General features: G+C 34.9%; 1 protein-coding gene across 1 annotated transcript in view; it reads left to right on the forward strand.

Annotated features, from left to right (window-relative positions):
• The window catches only part of HCN1 (hyperpolarization activated cyclic nucleotide gated potassium channel 1), a 399,603-nt gene that overhangs the window by 216,377 nt on the left and 155,511 nt on the right, over positions 1–27,715 (forward strand). Inside the window, exon 3 of the mRNA XM_047866836.1 lies at positions 7,770–7,931. Within this exon, the coding sequence (XP_047722792.1) occupies positions 7,770–7,931 (162 nt within the window). The remainder of the gene's footprint in view (positions 1–7,769; positions 7,932–27,715) is intronic.

Here is a 27,715-nt window from a genome sequence, read left to right on the forward strand (position 1 = left end):
AAAGTGTGTGGACATGACCAAAATAACACATGCGTAGTCAACTATACTTTATGTCTTAATAGTCGTGACAGATAAATAGTACATTCTATTCTATAAGTATGTAGTTGTTATGACTGTATTAGTACTGTTTAGTCTTAGTGCAGAGTCGTGATGAGACATATTTTTCTCTATAATTCCAGTGATATATCTGTGCCACTTCGAAAAGAACGCTCAAATAGATGTATATTTTTTCCTAAGTTTCAATTTCCCATTTGGGAAAATGAAGTCAGCCTTAAATATCTGCACACTCCTTTCATCCATGGAGAAGGGGGAGGGGGACAGAAGCACAGAGTAGCTATGACACATATGTCCTTCAGGAAATCAGATTTTGCACCAGATGGTAATTTGCACATGTAACCGAGAAAAGAAAATCACTTTACCCACTAAAGGTGGGTGAAGGCAGGCCAGCTCTCTCTGTCTCAAAATTCCAGGGAGGAGAGTTTTTTTGAGAAGCCAAACTGAAAAGAATATAAAGGGGGGGGGGGGAGAATTAGGTTAGTACCTAGGAAATGAAAATTCTTCAATTTGAAATGGTTTTGAGGAAATGAGAAATTTTATTATTTCTAAATATTTGAGATAAAGCTCATGTAGAAGTTAACAGTTCTGAAGAAAAAGCCATCAGGTAATTGCCACCACATTTAAGAACTTTAGGCTGTATTACATATGTCTTGGGTTTTATTAATTTCATTTTTATATCAATTCGTTTTTTCTGTACTTTACAAAAGGGTCTGTCCACAACGGTTATGGAGAGAGTTGGTTTTCCCCATAAGTTGAGGACCTGTGAACTAATTATTTAGGTTTCTGAAGGAGGAAAAAGTTTAGAAAAAGTTGGTAGCAATTCATCTTAGATAAAAAACACACTGTCTTTCGATATTAGGCCATGGCCAGTAAGAAAAGTTACAGATTGTTTGTTTGTTTGTTTGTTTGTTTGTTTGTTTGAAGGTATGAGGGGTCAGAGTTGAGGGGATTAAAATATAAGAATGTGTTTCCTCTGGGAAAGGTAAAATTTTAATCTGAAACTGAGTAGGATAGTCATGAGCTTTGGGGGAGATAGAAGAGAGGAATAAATATAGGATCAGTGGTGTTAGGAATGAGGAAATGAATAGACCATAGACCAAGGTCTCAAATGAGGTGGGCATTACAAAAAAAATTTTTAATAGCCACAATCTAGTTTCCTCTCCAGTAATCTTCAGCAGCTCAGGTATAGAAAGTAGCTGTTTTAATTAATCAGCAGTTGACATTTTGCAGAGAAAAGGCAGTGGAAAAATACAGAGTTCTCTAATAAATGGAGATGTGCTGAGGCTGGAGATTGAGAGGTTGTTATATGCAGAAATGAGGGAACGTTATGAGTGGAATAGCCAAATGGAATGACCGCTGAGGAGAAGACTTTTTTTTTTTTTTTTTTAAACTACAGCTGGACAAATAATTGTCTGACAGCAGCAAAAGGCGAGCTGGGAAAATGAGGCCACTGCCAAAAGAACCTAAGGCTTATGAAATAGGAAAGAATTGAGCCAACTCTGTTTGCGAGAGCTACCAGGAAAGCTGAGGCTTTGGAGAGGGTGAGGGGGGTCCCTATGTCTCAGGAAACGCATAGGAGAAGAGGAAGAGTGTTACGAAAAGGCTGAGGGTATATGAGAGTTAATCAATGATGAAGAACGAGTTTTGGAAGGGACAGTAGAAAGAAAAATCCAGAAAGAAATCACTCAACAGCATGAGAATTTGACAAGTGGTGAGTGAGTTTGTGGACTGAATAACTGCACTTTGTTTACAGAGACTGACATGAGAGGCCCAGGTGGTTGACTCTTCTGAAGGTTGTGGACCAGCCTTTCTGAGTGAGATCCTACATAGAATAGGGAGAGCAGTCACTGGTCAGTGTTCAAAGAGATTACTGTGAACAGTGCTCTTCTCTCAGAGCTCAGATCTCTCAGAGATCAAGTAAAACCTTCTGCACTTTGTACCTAAAGCATGGTAAGGTAACCTGGATCGTTTTCAAGCTAAGAATTATTGAAGGTGCAATAGGGCTCTTAAAATATTGACTAGAGCTACTATATATTGAATCCTAAATAACATGTTCGCTGTGAAACAGACTGAGTTGGTAAATACTTGTTTTCTTATTTTCTGTGTCAACATGGCACATAGACACTCCATATAAAAGATAATTTGATTCATGCAGGTGCAGAATTAAAAAGAAACAAAAAGAGAAACAAAAGTATCCAGCCTTGTTTTGTACTTTAGGAATAAGAATAGCCTTTGTCAAAAGAACCATTTCTGACTTTTTTGATTCTGTTACTTTGATAAAAGTTATAAAGTTATATTTGAAGTCTTGAATCAGTACTGAGAACGTAGAAGAAATCTAGACTTTAAATGATCACTGTTCATGAAGCCAAGACTAGGGACAGACCAATGCATGCTATGAAAAGTCTTTTTTTTTTAAATATATGAAATTTATTGTCAAATTGGTTTCCATACAACACCCAGTGCTCATCCCTAAAGATGCACTCTTCAATACCCATCACCTACCCTACCCTCCCTCCCACCCCCCATCAACCCTCAGTTTGTTCTCAGTTTTTAACAGTCTCTTATGCTTTGGCTCTCTCCCACTCTAACCTCTTTTTTTTTCCTTCCCCTCCCCCAATGGGATTCTGTTAAGTTTTTCAGGATCCACATAAGAGTGAAAACATATGGTATCTGTCTTTCTCTGTATGGCTTATTTCACTTAGCATAACACTCTCCAGTTCCATCCATGTTGCTACAAAGGGCCATATTTCATTCTTTCTCATTGCCACGTAGTACTCCATTGTGTATATAAACCACAATTTCTTTATCCATTCATCAGTTGATGGACATTTAGGCTCTTTCCATAATTTGGCTATTGTTGAAAGTGCTGCTATAAACATTGGGGTACAAGTGCCCCTATGCATCAGCACTCCTGTATCCCTTGGGTAAATTCCTAGCAGTGCTATTGCTGGGTCATAGGGTAGGTCTATTTTTAATTTTTTGAGGAACCTCCACACTGTTTTCCAGAGCAGCTGCACCAGTTTGCATTCCCACCAGCAGTGCAGGAGGGTTCCCGTTTCTCCACATCCTCGCCAGCATCTATAGTCTCCTGATCTGTTCATTTTGGCCACTCTGACTGGCATGAGGTGATATCTGAGGGTGGTTTCGATTTGTATTTCCCTGACGAGGAGTGATGTTGAGCATCTTTTCATGTGCCTGTTGGCCGTCCGGATGTCTTCTTTAGAGAAGTGTCTATTCATGTTTTCTGCCCATTTCTTCACTGGATTATTTGTTTTTATGAAAAGTCTTAAATCAATTTTGATAATTTGTGTGGTTAGGTAAAACATAATACATCAAGTGCTTAAAGATAGTTAAGGCCCATTGATCATTATCTGGCTATTAGACTGGAAAACCCCTGAATCCAGTATATCAAGAAAGTTGTGGACAGGGGTGTCTTGGGTGGCTTAGCTAGTTAAGCATCAGACTTCAGCCCAGGTCATGTTCTCAAGGTTCATGAGCTCCAGCCCCACATTGGGCTCTGTGCTGACACCTCAGAGCCCGGAGCCTGCTTTGGATTCTGTGTCTCCCTCTCTTTCTGCCCCTCCCCTGCTGGTGCTCTGTCTGTCTCTCTGTCAAAAATAAACAAACATTAAGAAAGTATGTGGACATGTTTTGAAAGAACTCAGCTAATTTATGGGTATCTGCCATATAGCACAGTTTGGGATTTAACCTTTCAAAAACAAGATGGAATAACAAAAATCATGGTAAACACTTTTGCAAATATTAGGGCACAATTGGGGATTCTGAATCAAATTATCTAACTCAGAGCATTCTTCAGTTTTGGAGAGTTAATTGCCTATCCTGTCTGGAGTCATTAAACTCCAACTGGGCAGAATTCTAGAACTACAATATTATAAAAAGAATCCAGTGAGAATTTGTTACCAGATCTTTCCTTTCATTGAAGTCATATGAACAACACGATGTTCTGAGCTGGACAAATGCAAAGCACAGAGCCTTCCACTGACGTATTTTGTAGTCTAGGTTTTGTGAAAATAAAAATAAAGAGCTGCTTTAGAAACTTACCTTAATTCTTTTTTGTTGTTGTTGTTGACTCTTATAAGTACCACTTGGCAGCATATTGAGAGTAGTCAGAGCAACCTGTCTTTCTGCTACGTACATTGTGAGCACTCAAATCAGGTTTCAAGTCAAGTTAGATTACTTGGAAGGTAGGAAATAATAAAGTTTTCTTTTCTTAAATTCCCTGGTTTAAAACACAAAAGCAAAAGCTTTCCACTGTGAAGATCATCTAAAGTTGTTTCTGCTATTATTGTTAAATCCCTGCAGCATTCTCATTCATTCGACAGTTCATTGAGTGTCATATATGGTGCCATTTTTCTGTGAAGTTGGGTTTGCATGCAGTAGCGTTAAGACAATTGATTTAGATGGGAATATATCACTTAAGGATGTCTACCTTGTAGATGGAAAAAAAAAACCCTGAGAATATTAATCAGTGGTATCAGCTCTTTGATCAGGAATTTGAGTAAAGTCACACTTACATTTATCCTACAAGCTGCCCTTAGACAATAAGACGTTGTGGCTCTGCATGAATTAGATTAGATTTTTCCTTCTTTGGTTAATGTGTCTATCTGTAGACGTATGTGCTCCCATAAAGGAATAGTTTTCTTATTCCATATCTTCTGTGAACAAGGTTTTAACAGAGCCTTTCATAGTCTCAGCAACCAGTCAATGAGATGATTATGCCTGCCAGAGTGTATTAGTTAATAAGAGCTCAAGAGACAATTAGTTTGGGCCTAAGCACTCTGCACATTCAGGTGTACATCAAAAGTAATACTACATACATTATGATGTTCTTTTGTTAGGTAGATAAATCAAGATGGAGATACGTGGATTTGCCTATTTGAAATTAGCCTCTGGGTATTGACCAGTGTCAAAACAGGCAACTTACTTTGCCTCTTCCAAAGTAAGATTTGGGGATAGCTCCAAAAAGTCAAATTACTTTTGAACACAGAATGTTAAAGACCAAAAAGGAGGAAATTCATTTCAGTGTATTGAACATTGTCTATACAGCAGGGTTAGTATATAAATCTAGCATTAGTAGATTTATGTCTACTAATACTATGAGGTTGGAAATAGTAATTCCAGGGCTTATCTTGTTATAATAGGAGTCCAGGAATCACATGGAAGCAAAACAAAACAAAACAAAACAATGTATTTCTAATATGTAATGAAAGACCTTATGTCACCATTAACTTCCTTTATGAAAATGGTAATTATATTTCTCTGGAAACATTTCAGGAATAATAGCATTTTCTTAAAGGAATTGTTGAATTACAGCATGTGCTATTAATTACAATAAATAATCTCATAAAATCCCACAAAAAAGAATCTAATTCCTCACAAAGAAAGTGGTAAAGCCATAAAAGCCAGATGTATAAAGAATGGGACCTAGTCCTCTATAACATCCCAGACTTCACTCTAAGGTCTCATAATTACATGTTTGCCCACATGCTTATAATTTATAGACTTTGGCAGAGAGTTTCAGATATTGTTTACTTCAGGTAATTAGGTTGAAAGGTGATTAGTTCCTGTTTGATCCAGAAGCTTATATTCTGCAACTTAACCCTATTTCACGGCAATGCAACACTTACCCAAAACCCATATTGAACCATTTTGTCAGGAAATACTTAGATAAATATTTATAGGGTTCTAGTACTAAATAGAAAATGTTTAAATCCATGTTGGGTTTAGTTTACTACTTTAATAACAGAAAGCTTTTTTATTATGCTTTATTGTATTACTTCTAATGAGAAATTATTGATGAAATTTTTGGTAAGTTTTTTGTTTTTAAATTTAGTGACCAAGGAAGATCAGAGGGAATAACATTGAAAGGACTTTTCTATGGGTTTGCCAAATACAAAACCAAATTAAAAAGTAACTTAGAGGAAAATAAAATTCTTAATTCTTTAAAATTCATTGTTCTGTGGATAGCTGTCTGAATATAAAAATATGTGATCTGTTGCCTTTAAAATCTAGGACCCCTATCTTACTTTTAAAAGGAATTCAGAACTGTGTATATTCCCACAAAGAAAGTGAGAATTCTCACTATAATTACTATGTCAAAAAGGAAGATTGTTTAAAGAACGAATTAATGGCCAATACAAAATGTATCAAAGTGAAAAACATTTAATTAAAGACTGATTTGGTGATTTTATAAAAGCAAAATCCCAGCTGTCCTGTTATGTTACCTCTACGTATATCAGTATGTATCTCTTAGGAATTATAGACATTAGGGACATAGACATAGCCTGGGTGGCTCAGTCGGTTGAGTGACTTCGGCTCACGTCATGATCTCTCGGTTGGTGAGTTCAAGCCCCGCATCGGTCTCTGTGCTGACAGCTCAGAGCCTGGAGCCTGCTTCAGATTCTGTGTCTCCCTCTCTCTGCCCCTCCCTTGCTCATGCTCTGTCTCTCTCTCTCTCTCTCTCTCAAAAATGAATAAACTTAAAAATTTTTTTAAAGAATTATAGGCATTAACTTACAAGATATAGTTTCTAAATCAAAACAGAAAATTTGTGGGGTTTTTTTTCTGTTTCTCAGATAATTTTTCAATCCATGGTGTCCTCATTACTTCAAAAATAGATGATTCTTTTGTTGAATTATAACAATGTGCATCTGAATACCTCAAGGTGTTGTTTCTTTGTGTATTTATGCATATTTATTAATTTTATTGACTCAGTAGCTTTTTAACAATTAGGAAAAAAAAGTTTATTCTAGAATGTAGGTCTGCTCCCAAGTGGGTTTTGTTATTCTAGAGTAGGTAAAATATAAGCAGAAATATTAGCAGTAGAGAGTGATATAATATATGAGCTACTAAAGGAAGGATTAAGGTTCTAGTTTTATTTCTTGTAATAACTGGATGGATGAAAAGTTATAGATATCGAGCTATATGTAAGTTCACAATTCTAAAATTATGATAGAGATCATTGATTTGTCATAATTTTTGTAATTTCTGAAATAATCTTACCTGTCATATTGGATTTCATGAAAATATAAATAAGAAAGATTCACAGGAAAGGGAAGTAACAATTTTATTTTTTTAAAAGTGAGACCCAATTGTATTTTATCCAAATTCAGACAAGCTTTTATCTCAGAGGCCACTACTCATATTCAATAAAAGGAGTACCTACATTCATATAGCTATAAAGTTAACTGCAGTTAAATCTCAATATTATTTTATATTTTGAAATTAATCTATTTTTGACACTGGTTTTCAGTCATTGTGGTTTTGTTTGGTATTATTTTTTTGGCCCGTTAACAAATCCTTTAATAGGGATGAGATTCAGGGAAGAGGGTCAAATTTGTTAACTTCTTTAAAACAGCATTGCCAAAATGTGCAGAAGGACATTAAATGAAAATCAGCCCAACAAATGCTTTATAAAACATGATCCATGCATTTAATGTGTTTATGTTATCCCTGTACTTTGTGGAGAACCCACATCTGGTTGCAATTCTCAGAAAGCAGAGTGCCAGGCCTCAAGGTAAAGGTAAAGAAATGTAACCTCTGTTTCTCTTTGTAAAGTTCTTTACATATTTTTATTAAATCAATACTTACACTACATAATGTCAGTGTCTACCAACATTGATAGTATTCTTCACTTTAAAGAAAATTGATGATAAGAATTATAAGGATTGATTTTATATTTTGGTCAACAGATTTTCCACATGACGTATGACCTTGCCAGTGCGGTGGTGAGAATTTTTAACCTCATCGGCATGATGTTGCTTCTGTGCCACTGGGATGGCTGTCTTCAGTTCTTAGTCCCACTACTGCAGGACTTCCCACCGGACTGCTGGGTGTCTCTGAATGAAATGGTTGTAAGTAATTCGTGTTATTTTATACTCTGCGTATTCAGTGTTTTGCCAAAAAGTTCTAAGTATTTATGTCAGAATGGTCTAATTTCTTCTCTGTAAATGTTTGGAGAAAACTTAATTTGGCTTTCATGGATGTAAAATAAAATGTTCTATTGCTTTTTCTACAACTAAATGTCACACGAAATGGTTCTGGGGATGTATATGTTACAGGATCTATTTTTAGGTATCTTAGTCTGTGTATATGGAAGACATTTTATTTCAAAGGTTCACGTACACTCTCACATACATATAATCGTGGTGCAATGTTCTTCTAAAACTACCTACTGCTTGGAATAACTCCTTTCTTTCAACTTGATTTTGGCATTTACTGCACTTGAGACATGCAATTCTAGGTGTTGTTAAAACATATAGAGATGTGTTCAACAGTATAGGCGCAATGAGATCTGTATGATGTGCATGATATCTCAGATAGTACTTTTTGCTAGGGAAGACAGGGAAGACAGGGAATAAATAAAGTAAAGCCTTTATTTTTAATTTTTAATTTTTTTTATTTGAGTATAGACATGTTACATTAGTTTCAGGTGTACACTTTACCCTGAAAGATATTTAAATATTTAAAAATCTGGTAAATAAAAATTTGATTTACACAGGTATATTCACAGTCACATTTAATGCTAAGGACATGTGTTCTTTTAAAAAAAAACATGCATTTTGATCTACATTATACAATACTTACAAAGGAATTGAAACACTAGTGAGTATTTTTAATTTATATATTCACAAAGATTTGTTCTCCTTTGATGTAAGTTCTCATATTTTCTTCATATATAGCATTTTAATTACATTAATATAATAAAATATTGTTTAAGCTACCTATACTTTGGACTAGACTTCTCTTACATGTGACATTTTATGGAAGATAAATTTTATGAGACTTTAACAAAACTTTAACTTTGGCATAAATCAAATACCCCCTTTTTTTCTTGAAGTGTTCCATATTAATTTCTGGGCTTATTATTGTAGAAATGACATAGACATCTTAAGAACATACATTTTTTTTTCTTCTAACAACAATAGCTCAGGGTTCATATTTGAAGAAAAGAGTGGTTTACATCACATGTTAAGAAGTCTGGTCTTCTTTTCTTTCTCTCTTCGTGACTACCTATTTTCCTCCCTCCTTCCTACCCTCCCTCTCCCTGCCTTCTGTATTCTTTTATCTCCTTTGTTTGAGACTTGATAATCACCTGGATCTCTCCTTCATTTTGTTTGTACCTACTTAAATGTCACTGCCTCACAGAAGCCACTGTGTGACCACTCTGTCTACTATATAGATAATATTTTATATATATATATATAATATAAACCAACTGGTTTATATTTTATCTTAAAAATATTTAGTAACACTCTCTCTCTCTCTCTCTCTCTCTCTCTCACACACACACACACACACACACACACACACACACACAGTCTGTGATTTATATTTGTCTGTGTCTCTACACAGAATGTCAATTCCATTAGGTTAAAGAATTTGTCTGTTTTGTTCTGTACTTAGTGCCTAGAACAGTGCCTGATAGAGTAGTTTATTGTAATCTAGCCTCATTTTTGAAAGTTCATTGGAGAAATACCTGTTCTATTTTTGTTTCTGCACCTAAACATTAAAGCAAGCATTTGATCCAGTCACTTTTCAAAACTATGAAACCTTCTTAGTTATAGGTCTGTCTGATTGTTACTTATCACTGAAGGAAAACTTATGAAGACATTATTAAGATATTGGGGGATGGGGAGAAAAAAAGCAACAGCTCTTATATTCTGACTACTAACAGAGTGTATAGTATAGAAACACTACTGCTACTACCAAAGGATGATTCTTCACCGGCAGCAACTAATATTTAAGTTAGCAAGTAATTATTGTTTAAATTTCTCTTAGGTATCTTTCAGGAAAAATCACAATGGTCTTCATTAAAATAGTAAAAGGGTTATTTGGGGGTGTCCATAAAGGGCATATACTTGTGAAATTGTAATATAGAGCAATATGCTACTTAATATATCCAGTGCTAAGCAAATTTAATGAAGAAAAGTTTTAGTATCTTGATCATTTTTAAATGTGTCTGCATGTGCTCTTTGTGAGTTTGTGTGTTTGTATTTAACATAGTCAAACTTTTATTATTATATCTTAATGTCATACAAAATACCTTTACAGAGTTTACAGGTTTTTTTCTTGAGTCTTTTTTGCGGGGCAAATTTACTTATGAAATCAGCTCTTTCTTTCACATTTATTTGACAATATTTTCATGTCTAATTTTAATGTCAAGGGTAGGAAACAGTTAAGTCTGTGTTCAACCCTAGAGACCAGATATATTTTGTGACTATTAGTGATATGAAGGTGATGACCATTAAAAAGACAATTTTCGTATCTATGGGGAATCCCCATGGTATCACTTGACCTTGAAGATATCATTTTTTCTATCCTAAAACTATCAAATTCTGGAAAGTCTTCCATCACAACAAAACAAAGTGTATTTATACAATAAGGGAGTCATAAAGAAGTAAAAATCCTGGGGCGCCTGGGTGGCACAGTCGGTTGAGCGTCCGACTTCAGCCAGGTCATGATCTCGCGGTCCGTGAGTTCGAGCCCCGCGTCGGGCTCTGGGCTGATGGCTCAGAGCCTGGAGCCTGTTTCCAATTCTGTGTCTCCCTCTCTCTCTGCCCCTCGCCCGTTCATGCTCTGTCTCTCTCTGTCCCAAAAATAAATAAACGTTGAAAAAAAAATTTAAAAAAAAAAAAAGAAGTAAAAATCCAATATAAGATAAAAGCACCTGACATGTGTATATCTTGCTTACTGTATACAAACCCCTGTGCTTTGAAATACACTTGTAATGGGGCGCCTGGGTGGCTCAGTCAGTTAAGTGTCTGACTTCGGCTCAGGTCATGATCTCGCAGTCCATGGGTTCGAGTTCCATGTCGGTCTCTGTGGTGACAGCTCAGCTCCTAGAGCCTGCTTCTGATTCTGTGTCTCCCTCTTTCTCTGGCCCTCCCCACTCACACTCTATCTGTCTGTTTCTCTCTCAAAAATAAATAAACATTAAAAAAATTTAAGAAAATAGATACACTTGTATTTCGTCCTCATAGCAACAGAATGAGTTGAGCACTGTTATCTCCCATTTGACAGTCCAGAAACCTGACATTTTTAGAGGTTAGTAGCTAAAGTTTAGCTAAACTTTAGCTAAAGCTAAAGGTTAGTAGATCAATGGAACCAAGATTAGAATGCCTATCAGATTCTGTAATTTCTGTTCTAAAACACATTAGAGTATCTTGTCGCATAGATTGTAAAAAGATAGTTAAGGAAAGTAATGGCAAGAAATGAAACCTGTAGTCACCCCAGTTGCAGTAGAAAGTCACTCGAAAGTCAGCTTTTGAGCTCTGACACTAAATAAGACCGATATGAGATGTAGATGTAGGACAAGCAAAATCAGATTGGGAAGGCAAAAAGTGAGAAGCCAGGATAGATGCAGACATGAATATTAGTCATTCTTGGCAATTATACTATGACAATTATACTATGACAGTTGACATTGATACTAAATAATTTATGGTAAAGATTAGAGTGTTGGACAGATTCTTTACACCCTCCTTTTTCATATATTGCATTCCTAAATGATTTATATTCTTAAATATTATTTTAAATCCTCCTTAACCATATTTTCATGTATATGTATATACTTGTCTCTTTATATGTATTTTCAATCTTTCTTAAACACATTTGTATTTATATCTTTATTCTTACCTGTATATCACCAGCTAGTTACCCATATATGTCCTATAATGAGAAATTCAGAATAATGCAATAACTACTGTATCGATAACTGGTAATTTGTTCTTTATATTTATATTCTTATGTTAACTGTTTCTAATCTGCAGTTAAGTCTGTAGATGTAGTTCCAGTTCCTGTCAGCTAACTCCTTTGCAGTCTTTAAAAATTCCTCACTGAAAGAATTCTTTAAAAGCTATTTTTTAAAAGCTCAAACACCAACCACAGAGGGCTACTTGAATTCATGAGGTGGGAGATATTGACTTGCAAAATCCAACTTAACCAGGGATTTATCTTGCTCTGCATTTATTTTTAATATATCCTTTCATATAGAATATTTCATTCAAGAAATATTTGAGTTATAGAATTCTGCCTAAATGAATATCTTGGATTGGTCAGATAATTAATATCTAATAAAATTAATTTTGAAAATCTTGTCATTCTCATATTTTGTGATTATGTTTTTAGATATATCACACTAAAATCATAATAGCTCATTATTAAACTGAGTAGAGATAATAGTTTTTGGTTTATATTATAAAATCATGAAATATTCATTTTAAAAACCTAAGAAAATAAAAACTATGATGCATTTTGAATTTACATATTAATTTTGACATAATTTAGGGAGTGACTTTACAGAATAAAGAAGGATTTGCAGCTAAATAATATGTTCCTGTAGCTGTGTTTCTCTAACTGAAGTCTGCAGGTTTATTCTCAGGGAGTCCATGGGTTTTCTCCCAGTGATTTGTGAATGCATGCATATATATTGGTGGTAGTGTGAAAGGTTACAAGGTAAACCTTTTATGAATCTACAATCATCTGAATGCCCTAAATATGGAATCTGATTTTGCTTTTTTTTTTAACCTTATTTTTTATTTTTTAAAATTTACATCCAAATTAGTTAGCATATAGTGCAACAATGATTTCAGGAGTAGATTCCTTAATGCCCTTTACCCTTTTAGCCCATCCCCCCTCCCACAACCCTTCCAGCAGCCCTCAGTTTGTTCTCCATATTTATGAGTTTCTTCTATTTTGTCCCTCTCCCTGTTTTTATATTTTTTTTGTTTCCCTTCCCTTATGTTCATCTGTTTTATCCCTTAAAGTCCTCATATGAATGAAGTCATATGATTTTTGTCTTTCTCTGACTAATTTCACAGCATAATATCCTCCAGTTCCATCCACGTAGTTGCAAATGGCAAGATTTCATTCTTTTTGATTGCCAAGTAATACTCCATTGTATATATATACCACATCTTCTTTATCCATTCATCAGTCGATGGCCATTTGTGCTCTTTCCATACTTTGGCTATTGTTGATAGTGCTGCTATAAACATGGGAGTGCATGTGTCCCTTCGAAACAGCACACCTGTATCCCATGGATAAATGCCTAGTAGTGCAATTGCTGGGTCGTAGCGTAGTTCTATTTTTAGTTTTTTGAGGAACCTCCATACTGTTTTCCAGAGTGGCTGCACCAGCTTGCATTGCCACCAACAATGCAAGAGAGATCCTCTTTCTCCACATCCTCACCAACATCTGTTGTTGCCTGAGTTGTTAATGTTAGCCATTCTGACAGATGTAAGGTGGTATCTCATTGTAGTTTTGATCTGTATTTCCCTGATGATAAGTGATTTTTCATGTGTTGGTTGGCCATCTGGATGTCTTCCTTGGAGAAGTGTCTGTTCATGTCTTTTATCCATTTCTTCACTGGATTATTTGTTTTTTGGGTGTTGAGTTTGATAAGTTCTTTGTACATTTTGGATACTAACCTTTTATCTGATATGTCATTTGCAAATATCTTCTCCCATTCTGTCAGGTGCCTTTTAGTTTTGCAAAACTAAACTAAAAGGCAACCGACAGGATGGTTTTGCTTTTCTAGTTGAAGTACGTTGCGCCATATAAAATAATTCTGGCTTATGGGCTTAATGATTAATGATCCATTTCTATCAAATGAAGGGTAAATGACATCATATTAAATGTTGTACCGAATTTTCACCATAGTCAAAATGGAGAGATGGACTTGAAAACTAAGTCACTCCTTATATAGCACACAATTGTATTGTAGTGTGTGAAACTAATCTGTAAAACTAGTGCCATAATAGCACTAAATTTACATTGTATGCAACTGTTGGGTTTCAGCAAAACATTATCCATCACAGTGAATTTATTTTAGATATGCTTATTGATTTATTATTTTGTTAGTATTTGATTTGTAAATTTATGTTTTTTAACCTTATAAGAATTATAAGGATAAGAAACATATCTAGTTTTCTTGTTATATTTGTTTGAGTAATATAATCAAAATAATTTAAGCCAACTCATTTATTATATTGTTTATTATATTTTTAATTTATTTAGTCTATGTTTTATTATGTATATATTATATGATGGTTATTATAATGTTTATTATGATGTTTCATTTTGTTGTGATTTGAAGGAACATGTGCATTCCTCATCTTGAGGGATGCTATTCTAGAGGGCAGACAGTATGTCTCAATCAGTATCTGCATGCCCCACAATTCCTATGCCAACCTTGCATATGTTGCTAAGTAAATATTAGTGGTATATGCTAAAAAGGTAATTATATAGCATATGTGAAAATTATATGTAAAGAAGTTATTATGTTATGCATTTATATGTTCTTCCTTGGATAGTTTTTGCTTTAGTAATTTGTACATCAAACTATTTCTTCAGAGGTAAGTATAAAAATACCCAAAATTTATGAAGTTTATATAACTTATATAACCATACTAACTAAGAATATCAGAAAATAAGATATATAAAATGTCTCAAATTGTCTATTTAATAATATCTGTTTGGAGAAAGTAAGAGATTTGATTGGAAAATCTAGATTACTACAGAATTTCATTTTTATTTGAGACAATGTATCTCAAATTATTAGTGTATTACTAATAACCAAATGGTCACACACTCCACATTCTCTAACTCTCTTCCTCTGATGGGGTCCTCTGCTGGTTATGTTCAGTAGGCTCTGAGTGCTAGTATCATATTTCACTCATTTGTCTAAGCATTGAAAAGCTGGTTTGCAACCCTCCAGTTCTTTTTTTTTTTTTCTCCCCTCTCTCTCCAGAGGCATCCTTTTAGTTTGCAGTCCACAACATAACACAGCTTATCCTGATTCATTTAGACAACAGAATAGGAAGGGAAAAATCTGGCGGAATTGAATTTAGAGACACACATTCCGGAATCTCCTCTAACATTAAAACTTCTAAGATTTTAGGCAAATCACACAACGTTCCTGTAGTTCAACTATGAAATGAGTGTGTATTATTTATTCTTTCATTTAGGTAATTTATTGAGTACTTGCTTTAGGCCAGGCATTCTCTTTGGCACTGAACATGCATACTCTAGAGAATGAGGATGTTTCTGCCCTCATAGGGCTTACACTCAAACAAGCTTTCATTCACTCCACTTCATTCTAGGTGCAGAAAACTATAGAGTAGAGATTTAAATTTTTGATTTTCTAATCTAAGGGAATAGAAAATTATGTGCAAAAGCCCTTAATATGCATTTGAATTGAGACCTCTGAAATGTACGCACTGCCCAAACACTCCTAAACAAGGGGAAAGTGCTAGCTAAATGCTGCCCTCTTCCTTGCCAAGCTACATACACCTGAAAGTGTAGCCATTCTTACAAACCACTTTTTTTGTTTTCCTAATTTAGCCGCCCAGAAAGCACTACTTTTTTCTAATTCACACAAGGGTGTGGTAGTGGCAGCTTTGTGTGAACTTAGATAAAGTCTATGAGGAGCATAAAAAAAGATGGGGAGAGACAAAATAGAGACACATTTATTTCAACTACTATCAGCTGGATTTGTATCCGGAATCTTCAACAGACTGGGGACTGAGACAGGTCAGTCACTTCTAGCTCACAGACTGTAATGACTAAAATTAATGTGTTTTGGGGGTGCTTGGGTACAAAGAATTGTTTATTGGTATCCCTGTTTCAAGCAAATGATTTGGGAAAAAACGGGATTTACATTGCTTATATGCAAATCCCCATATACAAGTAGAACATTGGAACATCGAAATGTGAGATATTATCTATTGATAGTCTAGAAAATGTATAAAGACAAAATTAAAATAGGTTAACTTTTTGTTTTACAAAGCCCAATTAACTAGTTAAGTAATGATTCAAACAATATAACCAAGATAATATAACTAAGAATGAAAGATATATCTCTCCTCTCTTGAAGTCTAGCAAAGTGTTTTTGATTTGAAATTCTATAAATTGGAAATTGTATTATTATATTGTTGACTTTTTAAAAATAGAATGTATTGCCTTAACAGAATTTTTTAAAAGTCCTAACAAAGGTAACTAATTTGCTGACAAATCACTATTTAGCTTTACTGGGAAAAAATGCATTCATAGCTCCTATGAGTTATAATAATAAAGTAGGTCAGCAGCCTGCTGAGTGTTGTGATTCTACTTTGCCATCCTGGTTTCTGCCTATTAGGAAAGCCAGCCTGGTGACTGTTCTCTATTGGATAGAAACACGACCTCGTCGCAAAAGTGAAACAGTTCACATACTGCGTTCTTCCTTCTCAGACATGTATATTTTTATGGGAATGAACATATGGAAATGAATTCTGATCTGGTATTTTGTTTTCAAATGACATGTGCATTTCAGAAAAACTTTAAAATGAATTGTAGTTCCCTAAGAAAGAAAGATAAAGGATATTACTTAAACTATATATTTTCTCAGACTATGTTAAATTTCTCTAGCAATAATAAGACCAATCCATAAATTCGAAACATTTTTTCCCCCTTGTTTGGACTGCCTCTTAAGTTTTAAGCAATGAATAGTTAGAAGAAGCACCATACATTAAATTACGTTATCTAACAAGAGACACCTATTAACATTGGGAAAAGAAACCAAATATCTTGCAGTCCAATATTTTCTCTAAATACATATGTTAGGAAAACTTACATGAAGGTAGTACAAAGTACATGTATCATATTATCTATTCTGAATGACATGAAAACATATTCATTCCCATTTTACAGATGAAAAATCTAACTCAGCGAATGGTTACCTGGTTTAAATAAAGTCAGAGGTAGGCAATATGAAATCTGTATTTCCCTTTGAATTAATGCCAACCCTACCATAGCATTCTACTTCACGGGCAAAGAGTTTAGTTTCAGTCATAATCAACTTTCAATTCATGTTGACAGAGAGCAACTATACATTAGTGGTACCACTAGAAGAACTTGCAATATATAAGAAAAGATTTGAAAAACTCATTGTGCTTTTGTTATGTGTATGTTGGTTAAGGTTTCTCCTTTTGCTACTGCCATAAATCCAAAAGAACCTGGTAAAGAAATTCTATCTTCCCACTTATTCTGAATTTCTCACTTAGATTTAACATGAGAAATATTGTTTTAAATTGATGGAGGCTGGAATAAAATGGTAACATTGTTTTCAACCTGGGAATCAAGAGAATAGCAGATGAATTATTTCTGGCGTATTAGTTCATGTACAGATATATGGATATCAGGTAATTCATATGAATGCCCCCTCTTTCTAAAAAGACCGATGTTATATCTCTCTCTTTTAAAGAAAAGAGAGACTTGCAGAGACCTGAATTATATAGATTAAGTCACCTATATTCATATAATTTTTAGGACAAGATATACAGTTACTTCCCAGAGTGGAGGGCTCTCTACAATTTTCTTTCTTTTTTTTTTTTTGCATCCTATTTCATCTTTTCTTTTCTCCGCCCACTACCACTGACCTAAATATGCTATCCCAGAATGTGATGCAGAATCAGAGGTGACATGAAGAAAGCCATGTGATAAGTGAGGGATGTAAGAAAAGAATAGCAAGAACATTTTCTAAATCTTAGCATGAACATTTTCACAGTCCCATTATATACCCCATCATTTTCGAGAAGTATTTTGTTGTTTTTAAAGATGTAATATATTCTGGGAATGAGTAATTCTATGAAAAAAATTGAATTTGGCTCATGAATCTTTAGTTTATTTCAGTTATTTTACATATATCCTTACAACATTCCAACGAGCGTAGGCAATTTGTCAGATAAAATCTTAAAAATATGTGCTAGAATCATTGGCTGGACTTCTCTATGCTTTGAGGATATAGCAGTGGGCCCAATGTGACCAACATTTAAATACTTTTCTGGTATTACCAGCCAGGTGCCTCAGAAACAGGGCTCCATGTAAGCAAGGGTTAATTAACACGTGGCTCTGTTGTACAAGATGCTCTCTCATGCTCCATGCATAGAGTTATGAGTGAGTCCATCTGTGGACCGTAAACATTTCTTCTAATTGTATAAATATTTCTTCTAAGCTTGATAATGTATAAGCTTGATAATGATGAAAAATTAGGAAACTGTGTAACTTGACATCATCTTTTTGTAATTCATAAAAAGATATAAAACAATGAGCCATAATATATTTTCTATATTCCATTAGCATTTTCTAGAGCATATTAAATTCAACAAAATTTTTCTCTAAATATATTCTAAAGATAGGAATAAATATTAATTGAAATGTCTACTTATAATGAACACCAAAGTATGTATATACACACACATACATACACACAGAGTATCTGTTAGCCTTTGCTATTGTGATCAATGTAATAATCTAAGAGCCTGCAAGTTAGGAAAGGACTTACAGTAGAAAAATCTTTTATTTCAATTGTATTAGAATGAAAACATAATTCAGTTAGACCATTTCAATTTGCCACCAACTATGTTTTAGTCCTTTAGATAATTCTTTAAAAACTATTGCATTTGTTCTAATGTCAGCTATTGATTGATATTTTTAAAAATTTACTTAGTTAAATAAAATTATAAGATGGTTGGGAAAAATACCGTTTTAAGTGATACCCATTACTAGTCCCCCATTGCTCCCAAACTAAAATTAAAGCATTATTGCTCCATTAAATGATGGTTACATTCTTCTTTTTTTAATGTTTCTTTATTATTGAGAGAGACAGACAGATAGCTCAAGTGGGGGAGGGGCAGAGAGGGAGACACAGAATCCAAAGCAGGCTCCAAGCTCCAGGCTCCATGTTGTCAGCACAAAGCCCGACATGGGGCTTGAATTCACAAACTGTGAGATCATGACCTAAGCTGATGCTCAACCGACTGAGCCACCGAAGCACCCCTCTTCTTCTTCTTTTTTTTTAATTTGAGAGAGAAAGAGTGCACACATGCACGTGAGCAATAGATGAGCAGAGAAAGAGGGAGAGAGAGAATCTTAAGCAGGGTCCAAGCTCAGTATGGAGCCCAATGCCTGGCTTGATGCAGGGCTCTATCCCATGGCCCTGAGATCATGACCAGAGTGGAAATCAACATTTGGACACTTAACCAACTGACCCACCCAGGCATCCCAGATGATAGCTACATTCCATCTAGCAATTTCATAATTTTGCTGTCAACTCGGTCATCAATTCCTAAGGAAAAATTAAAAAAAAACAACAGTAGTTTGACACACTAAATATTAGACAAATCAGATTAGACTATGTATTAATTGACAACATTTATGGAAACATTCTTCTGAGGGTAACTTTCCATTTCACGCAAGAATGTTATTATTTATCTATAATTTGTTATTTTATCAGAACATTAGAAAGTTAAAAAAAAAGCTCGTTAGAGAAATATGAAAAAGAGATTCAAACACATATAGGCTTTTATACAAAGAAGCATACAGACATGGAAACCTCATATGGGATAGATCTGAATGCTGTTTACATGTGAAAATTTATGAGAGTAACATGTTCTAAAGTATTCTAATGTATTTCTCTCTCCTTTAGTTTATATCGTACTGCATTGTGTGAAAAGACCAATTGTCATAGTGGCTTAATATTCTGTGGGAATTAAATGACCACAAAAGTTGAGAGAGAAACAAGAAGGAGAATACACAAATTATTTTACAGAAGAATGAAAAAAAATGGAATTAGGAGATAGGAGTCAAAGAGCTAATACAATATAGGTAGATTGCCTTTTCTTCTTTCAGCTGTGTTCCAACCATTCAGGCCATTTGGCATTGTCAATAGGTGTCTTTGAATCTGCTCTTTCTTCCAAATGGAAAAGACAAAACAAAACAAACAACCAAAAAACTTATACCCTTTATCATAGCCAACTCTTGTTTAATATCTTAATTCTAGATTTCTTTTTGCTGAGCAAAATTCTTTTTTTTTTTTTTTTTTTTTAAGAGCATACACAGGAGAGGGAGGGGCAGAGATAGAGACAGACAGATTCTTATGCAGGCTCCATTCATAGCGCTGAGCCCAATGCAGGGCTGGATCTCACAATCCTGGGGTCATGACCTGAGCCAAAATCAAGATTTGGATGCTCAACCAACTGAGGCACTCAGGCACCCCACTAAGCTATATTCTTATTAAGATCTTTTATGTCTTATCTAGTAAGTAAACAATATGTTTATGGGTATATTTCTGCCAACTTCTTTTCATAATAACCTATTGTAATTTCTGTAACAGTTGTAACTTCTACCACATATCCTAATATTTGTATATGTAATCAGGTATTATTACTAGTTGGTTCTTTATGCATCTGGTAGTTTTGTGACATCCATTCACAACTGTGCTCAGCAAATTGTCTTTATTCAGTCGTGAATAAAGAATGGATTATTTACAGTGTCATATTTTACAAAGCTTCTTTGTCTTTTAAAGGTACTTTTACATACAACAACCAATGTTATAAATATATTATGAATAGAGAAGAAGACATTAAAAATATCTGCTCAAGGTCAAATAGAATGTTAATGACAGAAGTGGATCTAGGACAGCAGTCTCCTTACTTGTACTGTTCCTTATTTCCCATTAATGCAAGAATGAAGATTTGTCGGGACACCTGGGTGGCTCAGTTGGGTAAGTGTCCAACTTCAGCTTGCGTCATGATCTCATGTTTCGTGGGTTCGAGCCCCACGTCAAGCTCTGTGCTCGACAGCTCAGAGCCTGGAGCCTGATTCAGATTCTGTGTCTCCCTCTCTCTGTCCCTCTCTGCTCATGCTCTATCTGTCTCTCTCAGAAATAAATAATAAACATTAAAAAAAAAAGAATGAAGACTTGTTGGAAACCTTGAATGAAGAAATCATATGTCCAGGTGATTAGTAAAATAGAAATCCCCTTCTCCTTTATTATTTTCATGATATAGAGCTTACCAAAACCTTTCTTGAGGGACTAATTTGAAGGATAACCATAGCAAAGCCTTGGATTCCAATATTCTAGGCAGAATGCCTTAAATCCTAAAGTAAATTATAAAATTAGGTGGGCAAAAATTTATGGTTGAAATACGACTTTTTGAAAAAAATTGACCTAATTGGAGGAGTACCTATGTCAAATAGGCATACACCTACTAGAAATCTAGCATGCTGGAGAAGACTGAAATAAAGAGTATAAAGAAAACATTAACAGGGGTGCCTGGGTGGCTTAGTCGCTTAAGCATCTGACTCTTGATTTCAGTGCAGGTCATGATTTCACAGTTCCTAAGTACAAGTCCCACTGTCAGTGTGGAGCCTGCTTGAGATTCTCTGTCTTTCTGCCCCTCCCCCACCCTCTCTTTCCCTCTGTCTCTCAAAATAAATAAATAAACTTCAAAAAATTAATAAAGAAATATTATAAAAGGGCATACTAGAAGGTGCTAAACTAATTAAATGTGAGAGGATTAAAAAAAACGGGGGGGGGGGGGGCACCTGGGTGGCTCAGTCGGTTAAGCATCTGACTTCAGCTCAGGTCATGATCTCGCAGTCTGTGAGTCCGAGCCCCGCGTCGGGCTCTGGGCTGATGGCTCAGAGCCTGGAGCCTGCTTCCAATTCTGTGTCTCCCTCTCTCTCTGCCCCTCCCCCATTCATGCTGTGTCTGTCTCTGTCTCAAAAATAAATAAACGTTAAACTAAACAAGAGAAATGGTATTATAAAGGGTTAAGCATGGTCAAGCTCTGGAACCAATTGCTTAGATTCATCTGTTTCTACCACACTCGCTAGCTGTGTAACCTTGAATAAGTAACTTAATCTATTTGTGTCCTAGTTTCTTCATCTGTAATGTGGGGATGATAATTATATTTACTTCATAAAGTTTTGAAGTAAATGGAGGAGCCTATGCATGCCAAATATATTGAAGAGTTCTTATTACATTTCTGTGCTCAATACACATAAATTATTATTAATAGTTGTAGTTATGTATAAGCCAAAATTGAGTTTTCTTGTCTATAAATTTGTTCATAATTCTCCCATTTAAAAATGATTTGATGTAGCTTCAAGTAGAAGCAGTCATACCATACAGCTAGAAATATTAAAAGGCACAGAAAGAAAAAGTTTATAATGCATAAGCCTCGTTAAAGAAATCAACAGAATTTGAATGTAACTTTGCTTTTCTTTTCCTTCCTCCTACAGAATACTGGAGAAAATGGTTTGAACCCATTAGAGTAGCTATGTATAACATTTAGAATGAAAGAAACATTAATGGCATTTAGTAATAGTTGGAACAAAGACAGGAAATGGATAGACCCTTCACTTGGGATCCATGGCATAATAATAAATGACAGAATGTAAGTGGAGTATTTTCAGTCTTGTTTAATAGCATCTACTGTGAAAGCAGAATATTTTAAACTGAATACACTGTAATAAGCTCTAGGCGAATTGAATTCAGAGTCAATACTTTTGTATTTTAAATGAGCTCAATCCCCTGGCCCATGCCAATTGTACCTTAAAATGGTGATATCTTGGAGAAGATATGATGGACTGATTGCATAGGGTCTTTGATAAACCGTAAAAATGGGGAAAAAACTGGTTGTCCATGCTATATGTAAATAATGTTTGGATTAACAATGAGAAAATGAAGAAAGGTGCTGAAAATTGTAACCTGATATGTTTGATGTTATTTTTTTTTTATTTTTTAATGTTTATTTACTCTTGAGAGAGAGAAAGAGACAGAGTGTGAGTGGGGGAGGAACAGAGAGAGAGGGAGACACAGAACCCAAAGCAGGCCCCAGCCTCTGAGTTGTGAACACCAGCACAGAGCCCGACACAGGGCTTGAACCCACAAATCATGAGATCATGACCTGAGCCAAAGTTGGACACTTAACCGACTAAGCCACTGAGGCGCCCCTGTTTGATGTTAATTCCAAGCAAGACTCTGCACCAAGTTATAAAAGAAATTATTTGTGAGCATCAAGCAAAGACAGTATTTGGTCAGAGCAGGCACTGGTTTAATGAAAGCAAGTCATACCGGATCAGCCTTCTTATCTTTTTTCTTCTTTCATATAGAAGATATCATGGGGGAGGGGGGGTGATAAAAGTCTTGTTGAAAATTTGTTGAAAACCATGCTAAGTACATATACCAGTCCACTATGTCCTTTTTGAGATGAATGTTACATTGGCACATGCACTTCATACCAGGCTTTCTGCAGAGTTCTTTATAATATTTTATAATTAAATACTTGGACTAACAGAAAATAGAATTGAGTAGGTTAATAACTGATTGTTTTCTGCTCCCACACCCCAAAATGCAGATTGACTGATATCAACATAGAAGATATTCAGTTGATCTCTGTAAGATATGAGTGTTTTCAACATATTAGTATGATCTGAGAACTTTTCAACATACTGATAATAACCAAGTTGAAGCCATCAAAGATGTGGCTAACACAAAGCAAAAACAAAATGGCTAATATGCTGAGTTATAGATTCACATACAAGCAGATCTTATGTAAGAGGATGAACTGAGTCTAATAGAATGAATTTTCAAAACATAAGGTCTTCCATTAATATGAGAAGACAGGTACAAAACTCAAATGTAGCTTAGCTAAATGTGAAAAAAACATAGGGTTTTGATGACTGTAATTTCAATATATGTCAATAATTCTGCCCATGTTAATGAAATAGAAAATTCTAACCAACCATATTTCATAAGAAAAAAAATGTAGTTTAATTGTGGGCATCAGTTTCTAAGATCTTTTAATTCTACAGGCAATTTTCTTTCTGACTAGAAGGTATCTAATTATGTCTTTGAAATGTAAGTGCTCACTGGTTATCTACTTTTATTCTGGAAATGGGGCTTTTAGAACTAATTTAGATCCGTTTATGAATTCATTTGTATGTGAGATAAATTAAGGACATTGCAACACATCAATAATTAACTTTGTTTTTCAATAACGACCTTTCTCAAATAACTCACTTGATTATTTAACATAGTATTTAGGTATTAAGAAAGCTTCAAGCACACCTATATATTGTAAAAAACTACAAGAGTGTAACAGAGAGAAAGGAATTATGCCAAACTGCATAACAGATTTTTATTATTTTTACACTTAATCTTTTCAATTAAGTATTGAAAAGGCTATTTGCTTTTCAAAGTGTTTTTCCTTGTGGTACATCTCTTATTGTGTAGCTGAATTTAGTTCATAAATTTATATCATTCATTATGATAGATCAGTAATGAACACACCTTGATTGATTGAGAATCTTAGAAGCATGTGCTCTCATTTCGTAGACTATTAACATCTTGTCTTATAAATATTTACTCTATTTTTTGTTATTAGTAGTAATAAGAAAATATTTAAAATTATAACAAAAATATCCTTGTAGATTAGTCATTTGCCAGTTTCCATTTGGAACACAGAGAAAGAGATTGACTTATTGTTTAACTTGTGGGAAGAAAGCCAGAAGTTGTATATTTCTCAATTGACTTCAACAAAAGTAATGCCATCTCTAGTATACTTGCACGGCATCTGCTTGTTCCATCGCTGATTATTTTCATTGCAGCCAAACTATGGAAACTTGAACTGAAGCTTTCAAAAAAATGTGTATCTTTTTTTTTAAGTAAAAGAGATAACAGATTATAAGTTAACTCATTCTCTCTATGAGTCTTTCATTTGTGAAATTCCATTTCATTAGAGAATCCAGAGCAAACCTTGGAGGAAGGTGTTAAATCTATATGAAATAAACAACCAATCAACTAAACCCCTGTAATGCCTCTCATTAATATTAATAAAACATGACTATACAAAGCCTATAAAGGGGGAAAATGTCTGAAATTTATTCTAAAAAATAATTCTTGACGAAGGATTAGTGCTGAGTCAGCCCAATCCAGTGCCCCCATTCTATGCCTCTTTGTAGCTTATTATAGTTGAATATACAATGGTGGTCCCTAAAATCTCAATTACCAAATAGTAATTTAATATAGTTTATAATATTCCATTTAACATGACAGGAAAGAAAAATGTTTCACCGACTTTTGAAACCAGTAATTACCAACTACTATAAGGGTCAAGTAACTCAACAAGAATAATGAGGAAATTTTATTCTCTAAAAATACTATTTAATGTATAAATGTTACTGTACATAAAAAATTCTTTAATCACATGGCAACTTGAGACTATCAAGTTGAATACCTTTTGAAAAATAAATAAATAAGAAAATGCAGTCAATTCCATTAAAGGTCATTACCCAAGCATTGTCTGACCTGACCAAACTGACTTTAAAATGGAAAGAACACTCAAAGGCCTGCAGGAGCTAATCTAGTGATATAGATGTGTGAGTTTCACCATATATAAGACAAAAAACAGCCTGTTGCTTCTGGTGAACTAGATAAGACTTATTCTCTCTAAGGGACACAGCCACTTCTTAATTTCAGCTGGTAATTGCCATGTGGAAATTTATGCCCAGTGATGCCCAGAGTTAGGAAAGCTTGATATTCAGATTTTTATGGGAAATGTCATAGTTTTGTAGACATAAAAACATTATAATATAGTATTTAATTGTATATACTTATACATTATTTTACATAATTATTATTATTTTTTTAAATCGTGTATATTCCAAAGAAAAAATACGAGCAAGCCTGATTTCAAGCCAGCAACCCAGCAGTTTCCAGCTTCTCAAATTAATCAGTTAGTAGGTTGACACCCTATTGCTTTGCCACTATATGCATCAATTCTTTCAGACTCAGACCCTAACAGAATTCTTCCTTTCTCTTCCATTTACAAGAAGGGAAAAATCAATTGATGTTAAAGGCACATGAGGAAGATGGGAGAGTGGGACTTTGTCCACAGTGGTGGCTCATCTTGGACTTATCAGACTGGTTCCATCAATTTGGCTTTCTTTTTACATGAATCTAACTCATTTGACAATTTATTTCAACAATATGATAAATTATCAGACAGCTATGATTGAAGGAAATGGGCTAGATAAAATTCATAAATAAAAAAAGACAAGTTAACATTCAATATTATCCAGGAGAATTTTTGTCATTACAAGGCAAATAATAATAATAATAATAATAATGCACTTGCAGTTATGATGTTACTGAAAAACAACAAAAAGTCACCAAGCAGAATCTGTTGGGAACGGTTTTCTCAAAATTAGTATCTGTTGTCTTCTTCACTTCTCATGTTACCTCCTGCTGAGAAGTATCTGATGAGCAATCCAGTAATTAATAAATAAAGATCTAGAGCTTTAGTAAGCAGTTACATGATTCAGGGGACCTGGAATTCAAGCTTTTGATTCTAAGTATCCCAGATAAAGAAGGGCTTAATTTTAGGGTATATGGCATTCCCCTTATGTCAGTGATAAAATAAAAAAATATATATCCAGCATCCTAAATTTATCATAAGAAAAATGGTCTTCAGTTTCAAGTATGTAAAAGCTGCTTTAAGGCAGTTTTGAGCAATGTAAAAGTCTTTCAAGCTGGACTGAAAAAAGATTTGGGAAAGTATCCTATATACAGTTAAGTTTAACACTCCCTCCCCCATACCACAAGATCGATTTGCATCCACTTATTCAAATGAGATTAGAATGCTTTCGTAGCGTTAATCTATCACCTATTTTTTTTTTTTTACCTATTATCTATCTACCTACCTATCTATCTCTTTATTTTTATACCCAATGATCTAGTGGGAAATTATTGGCAATAAAACAAAGTATTGCCCTCGTGGTTGTCTTATTTTTCCCAGGAAAATAGAAAATAAACAAAATAAAGACCTTTAAAGGATAATGCCAAGTAGCACAAATCCTGTTAAATCAAAAGCAAGAGAATAGAATGCAGTGCCCTATGTCAAGCAAATCTATTTAAGATGGAACAGTTCTTAGATGCATCTCTGAAAAGATGACATTCAGGCAGAGAACTCAAGGAATTGAAGGGATGAGTTGCACAAATATCTGGAGGGCCAGTATTCCAGGAGGAAGGGACAATGCATGCAAAGCTGACTCCTATATCTGGAGTAGAGTGAGAGAGGAGTTCAAAAATGATGTTGGAAAGACACTTGGGGCCAGTCAAATCACAAAGGGTCTTGTAAACAATGAGAAGATGTGGGGGGGGGGGTGGTATTCTTTCTAAAATGGATTGCTAAGTGAGACCCAGTTGCCTGTGCTGTGAGAACCCCACAAAGACAAAACACAGAGAAGAGAGTCCTATATTCCTATTTCACAGAAAAAGCTACAGCACCAGGCACTGAGGGGCAGTGATGTGAGCACACGTCTAAGTAAGTTGACAAGCCAGTGGTTTGGGCCAAGCGTGGGTGTCCAGAGTAGCACAGAGGTGGCTCTGCATCATGAAAGCTCAAGGCAGCCCGGCAGAGCAATGCACAGCAGCAAGTGAGTTTGACCTGAACTCACAGCAGCGAGTTTGGTCCGGCAGTGGGACAGCGGCCACCTGGCACCTGGGGAGAGCAAGGACTCACAGTGGCCTACATAAATAGGCCAGACTGATTTGCAAACACATGTCACGTATTCCCTAGCATGGTGGGTAGAAGAGGGGCCCTGACTTTATTTGGTCTTAAAGGTAGGAATGGCTAAGAAATTAATTAGATAAAAATACTAAGCAGACTTCATAGTACTCTAAAGGCAGATGATTTAGTCATTCTTTCATTATGTCAGTCAGCAAGTATTTATTGATTGTCTTGTCTCTGTGCCAAGCACTGTTGTAGGTACAATTATCCTGTCCTGGGAGTTCTACATTTTAATTGAA

The sequence above is a fragment of the Prionailurus viverrinus genome, chromosome A1 (genome assembly GCF_022837055.1).
Source record: "Prionailurus viverrinus isolate Anna chromosome A1, UM_Priviv_1.0, whole genome shotgun sequence".
NCBI lineage: Eukaryota > Metazoa > Chordata > Mammalia > Carnivora > Felidae > Prionailurus > Prionailurus viverrinus.